Source organism: Physeter macrocephalus, chromosome 4, assembly GCF_002837175.3.
Source record: "Physeter macrocephalus isolate SW-GA chromosome 4, ASM283717v5, whole genome shotgun sequence".
NCBI classification, from domain to species: domain Eukaryota; kingdom Metazoa; phylum Chordata; class Mammalia; order Artiodactyla; family Physeteridae; genus Physeter; species Physeter macrocephalus.
The window spans coordinates 95,239,242-95,257,427 of NC_041217.1; the positions used below are offsets into that span (position 1 = coordinate 95,239,242).

Sequence of the window (18,186 nt, forward strand, 5' to 3'; positions counted from 1 at the left end):
GGTTCGTGCCCTGGTCCGGGAAGATCCCACATGCCGCGGAGCGGCTGGGCCCGTGAGCCATGGCCGCTGAGCCTGCGTGTCCGGAGCCTGTGCTCCGCAACGGGAGAGGCCACAACAGTGAGAGGCCCGCATACCGGAAAAAAAAAAAAAAAAAAAATCTGCAACGGGGAATTTCAGAAGCTAGAAAGGCACCAACCAGAGTGGATTAAATATAAAATTATAAAAATACTTCAGTACATTGATAACTCCAAATCCAAATTACAAAAGCCAGGGAGAATGTAAATTGCATAAAACTTTTATTATTTATTAGCAGTGTATTATTCTACACTTTAAAATAGAACAAAATATCTTTTTGAAGGTAAACTATTCATAACAAAATACATGTCAAACAATTTTTATTATTGGAGTAGAATCACTTTGCTATATACTTTCTATATTATACACATATACTTCTTGGTTTGTCTATGTATGCACATGTGTATAAATAATTTTAAGACATACCCATGTAGATACATGACTAAATACACATATAATTATGAAAAATTTACAGTAGTCAATTTTACAATCATTTAGTAGCTGCACATAAATTAGTATTCACAGAACTAAAACTGTCAATATGGTTCCCTTTCCCCCACTTCTCAAATATCATCTGAATTACTCTTCACTGATAATTTTGAAAAAATACTATCATTTTCCTATACAGTTAACCAATCACTTTTTACAATAACTCATAATAAAATATTTTACTATTTTAGCTTTAGAAAAGGTATACAGTTTAATCCACTTAGTTTAATTTTTGATTCCTAAAACATACAACTCCTTTTTTCATCAGTTTAGTGCAATTGTTTGGTACTGCAGTTTTTGAAGGTTAAATTAACGAACCTGAGTCAAACATTCATTCAAATGCCTTTTTTAAATTGTAAAACATAAACAAGATGTTTTGATGAAGCATGTATAATAGTCTCAATGTACCCCCTTCTAATAAATATATGATAAATAACTCAATGGTTGAGAGTAAAGCGCTTCATATGAATCCATTGAACTGTCTCTGAGTAGTCCATTCTTAAGCAGCATGGAAAACAATCAGGATCAAAGACTCCCCAACTCCCCACGGAAAAGAAGCTTACAGGCTTCTGGAGCCTAAATATAAGATTACATTTACATGAAAGGGCTGTGAAGTACCTAGGAGTCCCTTCATTTTCATGTTAGGTTTCAGATATGCTACCTTGTGTGTCAGGGGTTTGTGATCTGTTTTAAACTTATCTCCTTTATTAATACATTGAACTACTTAGCAGCATCTTTTTTCAGTTTTTGGTCCTCACTGATTTAGAACTGGTGCCAGACCATGTGTGAATACAGGCAAAAACCTCGTACCAAAAACCAGAATTCTCTAATTGGGTTACGAACTCTTTTGAGAGGAGGAAAGAAAAGCATCTAGACTGTAGAGTCATTTCATAGAGAAAAACCATTCTTTCAGAAGAAATATTCGATGAATTCTGATCTTCAACTGGATGTTAAACTTTGTTAAAACCCCCAAAGATGCAAAACTAAATGGCTCAGCAACAAAAACAAAGGGAAATGAAATGGTGTAAATAAGCCATATCAAATGACTGTACTCTTGCTAGAGATAAACTCGGATAAACTTAAGTTAGACTGACTTCCCAAAAGAATGAACTGATCTGCCATATTCATAGTGGGAACAGAAAAATCACTTTCTAAAAACTTTCTCCCTTACTTTTTCTTATAAAGAGGAATTATTTATTCATTGTAGATAAAACCATACCAAACAAATTCAAAATACAAATTTTTGGTAGCAAACAGGAAGAAAACCTAAGTCAAAATATAGTCTAGTTTTTACATAATTTTATATATTTATAAATTTATCAAAATAGTCTTTTAAAGTTCACAATACATACATAATGTAACACTGTACATGTAAATGTAATAACAAATGTATTATGAAATACATTAAAAAATAACCTTTCAAAATACCAAATTCAACATGAAAACTGTCTTAAAAAGGGTTGACATCTTCATAAACATAGTTTCAGTGCATTTATAGTAGTCATTAACCAGAGTTTTCTGGTTTCAAGTCTCATGAAGGTCTTATCTTAGTGCTCTCTTTAGTTTAAGGTAAGAAGGCAGAGATTTTCTTCTGGCAAAAGCAGCTGCTTTCTCTCTACATTGCTCGTCCAGATGAAGCAATTGTGTCTAAGAGTAGAACAGCTTTCACCGTAGTGGCAAGGCCTTAGTAATGAACATATTCAGACTGAAGGGACTGTGCAGGGGAGAGACATAAACTGAGGTTAAATTCCATCACACACAAAATTTCGTGTACATTATGCAGCTTCTTCCTTCAACACAAGGCAATTTGGGTCTATTATGTAAAAGATAAATGAATAAACTAGAAAAGAATAGAAAAAGATGAGGGAAACAAAGTATTTGCTAAGAATGAGATATTCAATTAGGTAAAGTAATTGCAAGAAAACTATATTTTAAAAGGCTTACTAATTTAATACTAGTGATGAAAAATTAAGTATTATTTGGAAATTGGTAGGTAGCACTAAATTTGCTTTTAAGCTTTTGTACAATACTATCGAGTTTTACTCAAAAGTACTAAATGACATTTGTAACTAAATAGAAGATTATTAGAGTATACTTTAAGGAATATATATACTTTTTATTTAATGCAATGCATAGCAAATGAATGTTAATGCTTCTAATGCAGTAGAATTAGCCGTCATTTAAATAGATTCCTTAAGGATGTATGGATATAATAAATACCTTATAAATCCTTTCCACTTAGGGGGGACACAAAGCACTTCTAGCTTTGAAATCTGATCTTAAGACCCGAAAAGCTTTTGTGTAGAAGAGTCTTGCAGTCATAACATAATAAACAGTGGGCAACTTTCAAGAAAAATAAATAATGCAAGTTCCTCCCACATCACATTAGATAAGAACATATAAAAGGAGCATGCTTCGGACATGTAATCAGAATGCATTGATAATAGACATAAACCAGGAAAAGATAAAGACAGGTAGAGAAAATCTGCCAAAGTTATTTTTGAGCAGCAAACAGCAGTTAGAAAGAAGAAACATAAATCAGTCTAAACATTAACAATTTCTTTGCATAATTCTTCTAGTCAAATACCTTAGAAAAATAAAGTTGATTTACTACCAAATGCCCTTTTCTCTTCCTCCAATAATTATTTTTCAAATTTATCTGCAGCATTTTATTAATAGGTCATCAATTCTGAGAATGGTCCATTTTATTGATAGTATGGGTATCAGTAAAACAGAATCTGTCCATTTTGCATATAATTTACAAAAGGATTCAAACTATCTTTGAACAGCTTCAAAATCCCAGTGAACTTTATACCCTATCAACAGCCATTTACTACATAAGTATCTATCAACACCGTGAGTCAAAAGTTATCGTCCTTGCCCTCAAAGGGCAAAAGACCACACTGTCACACAGACATGAAGTGAAAAGACAGAGGTGCCAACATTAAATAATAATATACGTAGGGTGAGAGTAACATTGTGCACAAGCAAAAGATTAGGCAAGGGGTGGAAAAGGAAGGTCGTGGCAGGGAGGCGCATTCTCAAGGCTGCAAGTTTCAAGGAAGAGGTTAAATGTTAAGAGCAGCAAGAAAAAAAGGAAAAGGCTTGGCAAACTGGCTTTCTCACTACAGGATGTAGTTTATGTCAAGGCTTCAAAACAGGAGAGATGATCAAGACTTAGGGTACTATAATGTAAATATACCTGAACTCACAGAGAGAATAAAAGAGGTAAAACTGAGAAAGTCCAGTGAAACTGGTCCAATGCCTTGAAGCCCATTTAACTTGTGGGACATCAGCTACCATCCTAGCAGGTAGAGCTTAAAAGTGGCCTATCATTTTTCTAGGTGCTTTTTCCCAGTTTCTTCTGAAATCTCTGCAGAGAGGGCAGAGCCACGAGGTCTCCCCAGCAGCAAAAATTCCACACATGCATGCTATACACTGGCCAATGCTTTCTTGGGACTATTTTAACTTTCGCTTTTGTTCTAATTAGAAAAGTTATTCATATTATCACTAACATAAATTATAAAGCTCCTCTGATTGCTTGAAAATTTACAACAAAGTTGTTTTTGCAAGCACCTCTAAAGTTCCATCAACTCTCAATAAATAGCAATACAGCAAATGAACAGACACCAGACAAGCGACCTTTGTTAAACTAACTTTCTCCCAGGTTAAAGCGTTTTACATTATGCATCAGTATATAGGGGGTAAATATGTGTGTACATATATTTATTTATTTTATGGAATCATGATACCCGCTGAACTAGAAAATGGAAATAGTTTAGAATATTAGACTAAGGATTTCAATCATTCATGTGAAGTATATATTCATTAGTCTCTGGCAGACGGCCTTTCCTTGCACACAGCAGAGGTCAGAAACTCTGGCTGGTGTTTAATCCAGCCTTCAGATTCAGATGACCACAGTCTTTACTGCTTCCTTTGCCACTCACCCAGTTTGCTCACTTACATTGCCTAATTCTCTCTGCAGGCCTCTGTAAACGAATGAAGACATGATTTGGCCAAAGAATGAAACTCCTGTCATGCTGATTAATTCATTCAACAAACAATTATTGAACATCAATAGTATGTATATATTAGGTACTGTGGGATAAAAATATGATGCCAAAGTTCTCGAAACCAAACACATTCCATGGTTTCTTTATATGGTGTAAAGAAAGTTAAAGAAAATAAGAGATCAGTAAAACGGGTTTAGCAAATTATTCTGACATCAGTGTTTTGTAACAAATTAACCCCTTTTCATTTCCAGTCTAAAACAAAAATCTTAATGTAACTGGACTTAGGGAAGAAAGAGAATTGTTAAAATCTCCAAGACCTATTCACTTTTGAAAAGTATAACTAATATTTCAAGGCCTTTTCACTGGAGAAACAATAGTGACAGAAGTTCAGATTTCAGGCACCGCGTGTTTATATAATGGGGCTGTACTCAGGGTATCTGGTTCATTTGTTTTCCAAATGTACATGTACCCTAAAGATATTAATATCCCCGTTATTGGCACTTTTCATTTTTATAGTAAAAATGAAAATGTACTGTGTACTCCATAAGCAATATCATTATTGCTATTGATTTTATTATTCAAAAAATAGACTGAAGTACAACTAACTGGAATTTTTGATACATTTGACATACTACTTAACAGGTCAATTATTCTGTAAAATATGCTTATTGAGTACTTTCTACATACTGGGCACAGTTGTTAACATCTTATATGTATTAACTCATTAAACGCTCTGAACAACTCATTTTACAGATGGGGAAATTGAGGCACAAAGCAGTAAAGTAACTTGCCCAAGATCATACAACTAGGAAGGAATTTGAACTCCAGCAGTCTGGCTGTAAAGCCCAAACTCTTAGCCACCACAATATAATGCCTCAAGACACTTCCAGCATTTGTCCTGTGATTCACTACATATTCAAATGAACATTCTCTATCACATGACACAGACAAATAATGAGCAGGGTATGATCCTGAGCAAGCAAAGAAATACTAACATACAAAAGAGAACGTACTATTTATTACTGTAAAGGAGATATGATTTTTAAATGATTTTCAATAGAACTGAATCCAAAAGAATTTTCAGGAATATTCTATAAGGAAATTTTCTTTATAAGAACACCCATGTTTAAATATCCTGATTAAAGTTTTAATTCTGCTTGGCCAATTTTTTTTATCATTACCATAGAATTGATACCTAATGTATCTGAAAAAAAAAGAGATTTTAATTTCTTAAATAGAAAATTCAAGTTCATGTGGCCATTAGGTTCAACTGGGTCACAGTGAGTTAAGACCAGATCAGGTTTATCATGATCATATGGTATTTTTACAGTATGAATACCCTAAACTAGTAATATAGCAATATTCAGCCTGTAAATGAAGGATAAAATTACCTTACATTGCAGCCCCCAAAATTTTTATGTCAAAATATAAGCTTCCAGCAAGAATTCTTGCTCTGAAAGCAGCTGGATTTGACACAAAACAGTGTTAGGTAAGGAGATCAAGACAATTTGTTCTGTTCTGGAAATGTGCTACTAATCTGTTTTGGCAGATGTAGGTAGTGACATTAAAAATTTAGCTATTCTGGGGGTGTTTCTTTTTTAAACAGCCCAGTTACCTAATCATGGTAGAAAAATGTCTAATAATTATTGATATAAATACTGTATAAATAGTTAATAAATAAAACTATAAACTTACTATCAAAAATAGAAAATTGTAAAGAATAATGAAAGTTAAGGTCTTTGTGAGCAAATGAATGCAATAATGTCTTAGTGTTCAAACAACTTGGACCAAAGGACCCTACGATCTGGAGTGTTGGTTTCCTAGTAGGTCAAAATCACCGTGTGCTTTTGTCACACTGACTTTTTCTTTCCTGCATTTCCCCATTTTCCCAAGTCCCTTAGGAAGAAAAAAATAGTCTACTAGTTACCTTGGTTTGAGTTCTAACTACAGAAGCAAAAAGCACCTACAGAGGCAAAAAGTGATTTGTTTTACACTTTGCTGTACATCTGAAACTAACACAATATTGTAAATTAACTATACTTCAATTTTTAAAAAGCGATTTGTTTTAATGGCATCACTGATAGTTAAAGGAAAGAAACACGTTTGGTAATATGGTATCTTATATATAACTCCAGTGTTTTTAAGTTTTAATGAACAAATGAGGAAAAAATAAACACTGGGGAAAAATAAATTTATCTATAACTGCCTCTATACTCCTGGGTCTTCTATGGCTTTGCAATGGAGTCTCCAGTTGTAATGTCTGTAAGTTAAAAACACACAAAATGCGTGCATTGATACATATTTCCACAAATGTGGTTTCACAATACTACTGAAAGTATTTGCCTCTGCTAACATGATAATACTTCTGCAACAACACTAGTAGAAGCATAGCTGGATAAGGTTTTATTGGCATCATATTAGGTTAAGGTTTGTGATAAAATCAGGTTTGTGATAAAATCAGCTTCAAAAGAGGTGTAAGCATTTTTCTACAGTGCTCTCTAAGCATTTCAGGGACCCCAAGATTTAACAATGCAATTTTGGTTAACTAAAATGCTATACAAACTATTCTTTCACCTTCCTGCATAACTTTTAATGGATTCTTTTTTCTAGGGGAACTTAATATGTGCTCTTCAACAATCACAAAGAGCTCAATTGTTAGATGACAGATTGTTGACACTCAACTTGACTCAGCCAACCATTACATGCGTGTTTTCAGTTCATTTGAACACCAAAATTATATTGATGCAAGCTTGGTTGAAATGTATTTTCTTTTATTTTAGTAAAGCCACATTTCTAGAAGAAAACAAAACAAAATTCTGAGATTGCTGTATATTAAAGCTAAAGCTGAGAAGTTGTTTGCTTTTTGTTAGTGCTTCCTGCGCTTGCAATGATTACGGCCCCTAATTAGCCCTTTGTTTAACTTTCATGAACCTAGATAGATTACCCAACGTTTAGTTCAATAAATATTTGTTAGGTGCTTTCCACACTTTGGAATGTGAGAAAACAAAGATGCCTCTGAGGAGCTTAAAAGCCAGCAGAGGAGAGAGAGAGAATCACATACAGCTGACTATACTATGAGAGAAACCAGAGGGTGAGAACAAAGTCCCACGAGAGATGAGAAGGACAAGGCATTCTGCCTGGATGGGTCACAAATGCCTCATCAAAAAGATAACTAGTGAGCCAGGCCAGGAAATAAAAAACCAAGCAGAGACAGGAGGAAAAGCAGAGTAAACTGCTTGTGCTAGGGTCTCGGCACGAGGCAGAACGCCAGTCAGGATGCCGGGTGGAGCTGCTGGAGAAGACAGGGCAGGAGGCACGTGGTCTGATGGGGAAGGGCGCCGAGGGGCAGGCAAGGGATCCAGACCAGACCCTGTGTGCAAAGTGGAGACGATGAATGACTCTTAACACAGGAATGATTTAATCAGCTGTGTCTTAGACATCTAGCGCTGGCAGCAGTACAGAGGAAAGTTTAAAGGCAAGAGATACTGAAGGCAGGGAGGAAATTTAAAATGCTAACCCAATAGTCCACGAAGACCTCAATGAAGGCAGCAGTGATAAGAATGGAGGAACAAAATATGGACATTTCAAAGGGAAAACTGCTAGGACTTAGTGGCTGGATGTGGCAGAGGGAAGGCAGAAGTAACGTCAAAGACGATTCCAAATTTCTAGCTTGGATGATTGGATGTATAAAGATTGCAATCAGTAAGCCAGGAAACAAAAGGAGGAGTAGACAACTGAAAGAGGATGTATTCTTTCCCAGGACTGCCCACAGGAAGTTAGAAATGCAAGTTCAATGCTCAGGAGATGATTACCCAGAGAGAGAAGTAGATCAAGATCAGAGCCTTAGGAAAAATCATTAAGGGGCAGGTGGAGGAAGACAAACAGGTAACTATTTAATGGCGGGAAAAGGAGAAATGGGAAAATAATATTCCAAAACTCAAGAGACCAAAAATAACAGGAGAAAAGGGCGGTCAACAGAGTCAAATGCTGCAGGAAGACTAAGAAGAATGAGGACTAACAAGAGATCATCAGATCTGGCTGAAAGAAGTCAGTGGCAGCCTGTGGGACAGACTTTCACCATACTGTGGTGCCACCTCCCTTGTCCAAGTTTGTCCAGAAAGGAGACACTATGATAGGTGACAGAACTGAGGGGAGAAATTGGTAAGACCACTCTGTACCTGTTCACAGGTGAGGAGACAGGCAAATGGATAGTAAGAGACTGAAGATCTAGCAGAGAAAGGATGTGGATGGGGCAACTCCCAGGAACAGTTTGGAAAGAATAGTTCAGGCAGGTAGAGTTACCACTGGAAAACAGTAGGGCTCCTTTTTTAAAAAAGGAATAAAAGGACAAGTCAGATGCAGATACACTTTGAGGTAGAGAAGAGGACAGTTAAGAGGAATTATTCCTGAAAAATTCTATGTTCTCAGCAGAACTCAGGACCAGGTTAACTAAGGTTGGAGGAGCTGTGTTGATGAAGAGCGTGAAAAAGCTCTGGAACAGCCCATGTGGGGAAGAGAAAGGGAGCCAAAATGGGATAAGTAAACTACTTATGAGCACTGAAGGGTCAGGGTAAATTAGAAATTCATTTGAAATGGAGTCAGTTGGCAAAGTCGGTATTTTCTCCAGCAGAGCTCAGAAGAGAGAGACTAAAAACAGACATGAGATGGCTGAACTGATCTAATTTGGGAGGCTAGTGATAAAGTGGCTACAGAAAAAATGTCCAAGTGGAACAGAGAATGTTGGAAAAAGGAAGCAGAAATGACTATGGGGGCTACAGAAGGAAGTAAACTGTGAAAGGGAACAGGCAGGGGTCATAAAGAGGTCATGGGGAAGAGTCAGTAGGGTGCGGGGGGCGGTATGTTTGATACGGGCCTTATAGAATTGAAGATATCAGAAGCAATGCTCTAAGCAATAAGAAGGTCCATGAAATGGATTTCCAAGTGAATAAAAGCAACGATCACTGAAGTTAAGGAAGTTTAAAATACAGTAGCTGTGAGACTGTGTAAGTCACTGCCTCTCTGAGTCTTAATTTCCTCATCTGTAAATTATGGGCTAAATAAATAAGATGATGTATAAATATTGCACCTGATACAATGTGAGGCACATAGAGGTATCAGTAAATCATTGATGAGGATGATGATAAGGATTAGAAAAATGTTACAGTTGTCACACATGCTGGCAGTAGCTTGGTAGCTAAAAAGTAAAGCCAAAGTCCTCAGTATAATGGTCTTAAGCGGCAGATGCTTTGGGAGGTAATTAGGTCATGAGAGTAGAGACTTCATGAATGAGATTGGTGTTCCTTTCTTTTTTAAATTTATTTATTTTATTTATTTATTTTTGGCTGTGTTGGGTCTTTATTGCTGCTCATGGGCTTTCTCTAGTTGCAGCGAGCGGGGGCTACTCCTTGTTGCAGTGCGCGGGCTTCTCATTGCAGTGGCTTCTCTTGTTGAGGAGCATGGGCTCTAGGCACATGGGCTTCAGTAGTTGTGTCATGCGTGCTCTAGAGCACAGGCTCAGTAGTTGTGGTGCACAGGCTTAGTTGCTCCATGGTATGTGGGATCTTACCAGACCAGGGTTTAAACCCGTGTCCCCTGCATTGGCAGGTGGATTCTTAACCACTGCGCCACCAGGGAAGCCCCGGGATTGGTATTCTTATAAAAGGGACCCAGAGAGCTCTCTCGCCCTCTTACAGCCGTGTGAGGATACAATGAGAAGATGGCAGTCTGCAACCCAGGAGAGAGCCCTCACCTGAACCTGACCATGCTGGCACCTGATCTCTGGCTTCCAGCCCCCAGAACAGTGAGAAATAAATTTGTTGTTTATAAGATGCTAGTCTAGGGTGTTTTGTTATAGCAGCTGAGCTCACTAACATACTGTTTTTTATGTCCTTTCTTTCCACTCTAATAACTTTCAATCAGAGACTGAACCTGAGGATGTCAATGCCCACACAGATGATGAACTCATTAATATTACAGAACTGAGGGTCTCACAATAGTCTGACCAAGAGAGAGAAATATCTTCTTCTATGGATAAAACAGTTCTCTCTCACACATATCAGCCATGTGAGTTCAGATATTCAACAGCAAACAGAGCCTGTGTCATTTACCAAAGATTTCTTCCATTAGGGGCAGATCCAATGACTTTACAAGTAACATGCATGGGGCATCTGTGCTTGTTTGCACATGCATGCACACCTGCATGTATGTGTGTCTGTGTGTAATGGGGGTTGCAATAAAAATATGCCTTTCTGGGTTAAACGCCTTACACACATACAGTAAATTTCAAATTTTTGGAAGAAATAAAAGACCGACTCAATATTAGAAAAGATGACAATATGGAATAAATAATCAAATAAGTAAGCAGAGTCCAATGCTAGATACTATAAAGTTAATAAAAGTAAGATGCCATGGTTTCTAACCTCAAGTTTACCAACCAACTCAGTGGGGATCCAAGGCGTACACCCATGAGAAAGGTGACTCTCAATATGAAACAGAAATGATAAAGGCCAAATGACCAATGCAGAGGGGACAAATTAAGAAAAAGTCAAGACTGCTATAGTTGGGTGAGGCCAAGGAAGGCTTCGCAGAGGAGGAAGTAGGATTTAGGCTAACTTCTGAAGGGAAGGAGTCTGAAAGCAAAGGTGAGCCAGGTTGGGAGCATAGCATGTAAGAAAAGGATGAAGGCCCTTGGAGCAGGGAATATTCAAGTTCCACATGGAAGAAGTAAAAGGATCATGCTCAGGAGTGAAGGGAAATGAGTTTGAAATGAGGGTTGGGGGAAGACTCAAAAAGACCCTGAATGGCTAACCCCAGAGACTGAACCTACTTCATGTCAAGATGGAGCTGAAAGTTATGCTCCAAATGACTACTCTGGGTATAAATCAAATATTTTTAAAATGTGAGAAAGAAAAGGCACATCAGCACACAAAAGCAAGATCAACATGTTCATGGCCCAGAAACGAACTAAGACAAAGTGGCAGGCCACTGGCTACAGAGCTGGAAGCTGGTAGAGGTGGCCAGGTGTCCCATTCCTGGGGGTATACAGGCTAAAAGCTGCTGGCCTGAATCTGAGGCTGGGGTCAGGCTCTCCCACCTGCGAAAGGGGCCAAGGAAAGCCACAAACAATGCCTTGGGCCAGGTTTGTGCAAAGCTGCATCCTTGCCTTTGAGAAGTGAGCCTCCTGAGCTCACCAAGGGAAGAGAAGCTGGGACATGAAGATCTGTTTCTAGACTGGAACACCTAGGGGGTCAAGTGGAGCCAAGAAGAAAGCCAATAGATGAGGCAGGGAAAACAAAGAGAGAGGGGAGAGAAACAAAAAACTCCCATCCAGAGTGAATCTACAAATGAAAATTCTAAAACACACAGGAACGTGAACACCAAGAGAACTGACAAAGTCTGCAATTAGGAGACAAATTCTCACAGGCTGAAGCAACAGGCAAATCACAAAGCAATCTCAAAACAACTTATCATCTGAGATCCTCAAGGTGAGAAAATGCAGAATAGCCTTAAAAAGAATAAGAATTTATTAAATGAAATAGGCAGGTCCAATGAGAACAGATGACTATCATAAAGAATGAATTATAAATGCTGGAAATGAAAGCTATAGCTATGGAAATCAAAAGGTAGATAGGTTAGGGATACATTGCAGAATGGACACAGTTAAAAGAGAATTAGTGAACTGGAAAATAATAGGAGGGAGTCAATCAGAGCACAGCCAGAGGGCTGTCCTGGTGGGGCAGTGGTTAAGAATCCGCCTGCCGGGGTTCCCTGGTGGCGCAGTGGTTGAGAGTCCGCCTGCCGATGCAAGGGACATGGGTTCGTGCCCAGGTCTGGGAAGATCCTACATGCCGCGGAGCGGCTAGGCCCGTGAGCCATGGCCGCTGAGCCTGCGCCTCTGGAGCCTGTGCTCCGCGACGGGAGAGGCCACAACAGTGAGAGGCCCGCGTACCGCAAAAAAAAAAGAATCCGCCTGCCAATTCAGGGGACACAGGTTTGAACCCTGGTCTGGGAAGATCCCACATGCCGCGGAGAAACTAAGCCTGTGCGCCACAACTACTGAAGCCTACGCGCCTAGGGCCCGTGCTCAGCAATTGGAGAAGCCACCGCAATGAGAAGCCCGTGCACTGCAATGAAGAGTAGCCTCCACTCTCTGCACCTAGAGAAGGCCCGCACACAGCAACGAAGACCCAATGCAACCAAAAAGAAATAAATAAAATTTTTTTAAAAAAAGGAACACAGCCAGAGCAATAGGAATTTCAAAACAAAATAGAAGGCAAGACTACTGAGGACAGATTGAAATGCTCTAACATAAGTCTAGGGGTAGTGCAAAAGAAGAGAGTAGGAGGAAAGGCAAAAAAGCACTATCCAGAAAGATAACGGTTGACAATTTTCCATAACTGAAAAAGTCATCAGCCCTTTGACTGAAAGCACACTGAGGCCAAAAAAGGACAAACTATAATGAATCAATATCTAGATATATTATGGTGAAACTGTAGAACTTCAAGGAAAAAGAGAAAAATCTGATAGTAATTAGTTTTACTCTTCAACTGAGAAGCTTTGGGAGCAAAGGATAGCATTAAGAAACTAGGCTTTTAAGCATACTCTGGCAGCAGTGCAAAGACAGACTGAAGGACCAGAAAAATGATGGCTGAAGATTAACTAAGCCAGAAGATGCCCTCATGGAGCTTTCAGTCTAGTGGAAGACAATGGCTTACACATCTTTGTCTTACCTTCCTCCACTAAAACAATACTGAGCTTATGGTAGACACTCATCTAAATATTGGATAAATTTTTAATTGGATAAGCCTCTATACATATACAAAAAGCACTTACTCTCTTTTACTGCTGGCCAAAAATAAACAAACTAGAGGAAGATTAAAATAAGATCCTTTTCTATTGATTTAGCATATTGTTGACATTATATAAGAAAAAAGGTATCAAATTAAGTTGAACAACCAAGGCAATTAATAACTCCAATGTATTTGAGATTAAAGCAAGTTCTGTGTTTTAAAGAATCCTTTCAAGTGGAGAGTCAAAAACAGCTGTCAGGATTTATACAGCAAATTAATGTAAACCACTATTTAACATTAGAAACTTGAACAACCTTCAGCTCTATTTGCAAATACCATGTGTACCTAAATAACTTATTTAGGCATCACCTGAACCATGCTGACCTCAGAACAATCTGACGCTTTGTCAAGTAACATTCCCAAGTCCCCTGGGAAGGGAACAGAAGAATATCAATGCTGAAAGAATGTCAAAGATGTAGTTCAATACTGAGACCGAGCTCATGTTCTTGATGGTATTAGTATCCCTTAGCTGAAAAATTGCATCAAATTTAGGCAATGCCACAACAAAGAGGCGAGATGGAAAAACCACAGTAATTTGAACATACAGCAAGGTTAGAAAGCTAACCCTATATATTAAATAATATTTAATCCTTTATCAGGACAAGATGATAGTTTTTTAAATGAAGAACAGGCAGAATGAAAAGACTTCAAGTTAAATCAGGAAAAGCTATTACATACCATTGGAAAGTAGGCGCATTTTATTGGGAATGGATGTTCAAACAATCAATAAGTAGTTCATCACTGTCACACTAACATTACTCCAAAGTAAAAATGAAGCATGCTTTAATGCACACACCAATTGCTCAGATTTTCATCAAACTGATTATTTCAGGAAGCTGGATCTAATAATTTGATCTTATTCCAAGTCCTACTTTAAGAACAAATAATACCTTAAAATATATATTTTCCCCCTAATGCTAGAACACAGAACTTAACCTATTCATAGGCTACCCAGGTTGTTCTGACACTGGTCAAATCTGAGATAGAAACTCATCCACAGAGTCTTCACAACCAAAGAGCAGACTAAGCAGCTGAGTATAAAAATGGTAACGACCGGGCTTCCCTGGTGGCGCAGTGGTTGCGCGTCCGCCTGCCGATGCAGGGGAACCGGGTTCGCGCCCCGGAGCGGCTGGGCCCGTGAGCCATGGCCGCTGGGCCTGCGCGTCCGGAGCCTGTGCTCCGCAACGGGAGAGGCCGCAGCAGAGGGAGGCCCGCATACCACAGAAACAAACAAACAAACAAACAAAAAATGGTAACGACCACTAGGACAGGGAACTGCATTTAAGGCAATTTCAACGGTGGCATAAGGAGAACATTAAAGTAAAGTAGTACGCAATATTTCATTTCAATCTTCCTTTCAACTTTAAACCAAATGAGTATTTTTAATACTTTTCTGTGTTTAGAACTGCATTAGAAACCATAAAATAGAAAAGAATTTTATAAAATGTCTACACAAAGAAAGTTTAAAATTTGGAGACTTGCAAATAAAAATTGCATGTATAAAGTCTTGCATGTATAGACAATACGTAAACAAATACAGATGCTTGTGTATGCAAAGCAACATTAAAAAAATGGTAACGACCACTGGGACAGGGAACTGCATTTAAGGCAATTTCAACGGTGGCATAAGGAGAACATTAAAGTAAAGTAGTACGCAATATTTCATTTCAATCTTCCTTTCAACTTTAAACCAAATGAGTATTTTTAATACTTTTCTGTGTTTAGAACTGCATTAGAAACCATAAAATAGAAAAGAATTTTATAAAATGTCTACACAAAGAAAGTTTAAAATTTGGAGACTTGCAAATAAAAATTGCATGTATAAAGTCTTGCATGTATAGACAATACGTAAACAAATACAGATGCTTGTGTATGCAAAGCAACATTACATATTGATAAAGTAGTAAACAGTCATCATGAATAGAAACAGAGGTTAAAAAGTAAAACATTTGGTGGGTTCGATTTCTTGAGAAGAGTTTCAGAGCGTATATGGAAGATAATATGTCTTCTCATAATGAGAAATTAGTGAAGAAGGAAGGGGGCTTCCAAGAAAAAGCTTCCCAAAGGCCAGGAGGTAGGGGAGGAAACCACACTCAGGGTCAAGCAGGGTAAAGCTGATACAAAGATACAATAAGGAGAACAAAGGACAGAGAGCCTGAAAGCTCAGCAAAGGAATTCAGGATCAATGTTCTAGCATTAGGGGAATCACTGGTCTCTTTCAAATGATGATGAGATCAGTATCTATTACCTGGCTATGCTCTCAAGCCGGGATCAGCAAACTATAGCCCAGGGGACAAATCCAGCTCACCACCTGTTTCTGTAAATAAAGCTTCATTGGAACACAGCCACATCCTCCATACACATATATAAAAGAGTTGGGACACAGAGCCAAAAATTTACTCTCTGGTCCTTTACAGAAAGAGTTTGTGACTCCAGTTTACCGTATGAATTAAGACTGAGTTAAGAAGATTATCAACAAGGCTAACACAACAAAGAAGATGAGAAAGCAGCAGAATAGAGAAGAATGGGAAAATTCCAAGAGACAATGAATGGTACCACTGACATAACCTGCAACATCACTAAGAGAATATTCTTGAAAATGTTTGAAGATCAATATGTAAGAGTGAATAACAAAGCTTAGTATAAGCTACTACTTAATAATTTTAAAAGTCACAGAAAAGATTTTAATAGGTGATACCCAAAGAAGCTTTCAAAAGAACCTTATTATAGGACTGCTTATCTTATTTATGTTTATATTCCCTACAGGTCAATACAATAAAAGCTTGTTATAAAAGCCTGTTCCCATAAAACAAAGATTAATTTCTGACACAGAACTGACAAAAAATTCTTTGTAGCCAACCTGACTATATATATGTATTTTTATAACAAAGCACATTATTTTACAACTTCTCATGTCAAATGTTGTAAAAAATATGTTTTCTAAGGACCATAATTTTTTTTCAATAGCTAAGTTTCCATTTATAAAAATAAATATATCATTTAAAATTTCATAGTAAATATATGTTAGAGCTATTGGTCATATATGATTATTTAATAGTATCTATACTACTACGTATGTGCATTGAAACACAGCGTAATTGTTGAAAAGCATAGAATTTACCCAAAGAAACCTGCTGAGGTAGGGTTGGGAGACAGCAGACAGGGCTCAAACTGGTCTCCTGCCTTCAGGGTTTCTAGCAAGAACTCCCATCCCCATGAATGCCAGGATTATCTTCATCAAATCAGATATGATCAAGTCACTCCTGCTGACAAGATTCCAGTAGCTCACACTGCACCTCCCAGTTTGGCTTCAGCTTAATTTTCCAGCCTTATCTTTAGGTAACCACCCCTGGCTTTAGCTACACTGGAACACTCACTGCTCTTAAAACAATAATAGCTAAAATTATTGAGCATTATCTATAGGCACTGTGTAAACTATTTCATATGATTTATCTCAATTAATCATCACAACCACCCTGTTACAAAGATTATTATCATTACCACATAAGCTTTAAGGCCTCACAGTCACACAAACCCCTTTCAAAGCACACAGTCATATGTTTGTATACAATTTACAAAAATAGTTTGTACTCTTTATCTTAAACAGATCCCACCAAACTGTATAAGTTTCAGGTGCACAAAACCTAAATATGCTCCTGATTATTATTATTCCCATTTACTGAGGCTCAGAGAGATTAACTTGCCAAATTACTTCACCACAAGGAAATGATAGAGACAGGATTTGAACCCAGGTCTACTCGTCTTTAGAAACTAAGAACTTAACTATAGTACTAAGGCTGTACCTCTGTTCTTGTAGCTCCCATTGTCTGAAATGACCATTCCTCGTCTTCCTATTTTCAGCACTAGATTTCTAGAAGACTCCTATTCATCCCCCAAAGCCCAACTAAAATGTTATGCCTTCTTCACAGCTTTCCCTAACACTTCTTGGAAAAAAAGGCATATCCTTTAGATATCCCTCTATTTTAAACACATATCACAGCATATCTATGGCATGATGTAATCAAAAGAATATGCTTTTTTGGAACCAAACTGACCCAGGTACAAATTATGACTCTGCTACATATTTGTGGTACAATCTAAGGCAAAATATTTAAACTCTCAAACCCTCAAGTTATTTATCTTTAAAATGGAAGCAATAATTCTTACCACATTCATTCATTTAAATATCCAACCATCCATAATATACCCATTCAAGAAATACTTAATGAATGCCTACTATATGCAAGGCACAGAGCATACAACCGTGAAAAACAGACACTGGCCCTGCTGCCACAGAGCTTACAGTCTAGTGGAGGATACAGACTAGTGAACAGATGATTAAAATGCAGAGTGAGAATCTGAGTATTGCAATTAAGACCAAGGCAGGGTGTAGAAGAGCTTATGGGGGAAGCATTGTGACCTAACCCAGACTTGCAGGGTCAGGTAAGGACAATGCAGATGAATAGCAATTCAGTGGTAAGTCTCTTAAAAATAACACAGAGCAAATATTCAAGACAGATACCGCAAGTAATTTCAATTTAATAAAATACTTCCACCCCACCCACACCGTAATCACACGTCCCTCATCTCTTAAGATTTGAAAACGCCTCTGAATGTCAGGAAGGGAAAACTGATTTTTTACAGTAGGTGGGTCAGCCAAAATGAAACCTGGTGCATTGCACTGGTCAGTAGAAACCTCAAGACTAACAGAACAGTCCAAATAAAAATAAAATCTGCTTCTCAGAATTCTGTCACAACCA

The 18,186-nt window shown here is 37.8% G+C and overlaps 1 protein-coding gene across 1 annotated transcript in view; it reads right to left on the reverse strand.

The window, feature by feature from the left end:
• Positions 1-373: 373 nt before the first annotated feature.
• Positions 374-18,186, reverse strand: part of CDC14A (cell division cycle 14A) — a 172,226-nt gene continuing 154,413 nt past the window's right edge. Inside the window, exon 19 of the mRNA XM_028489075.2 lies at positions 374-2,278. Coding sequence (XP_028344876.1) covers positions 2,249-2,278 — 30 coding nt within the window. The 3' untranslated portion in view covers positions 374-2,248. The remainder of the gene's footprint in view (positions 2,279-18,186) is intronic.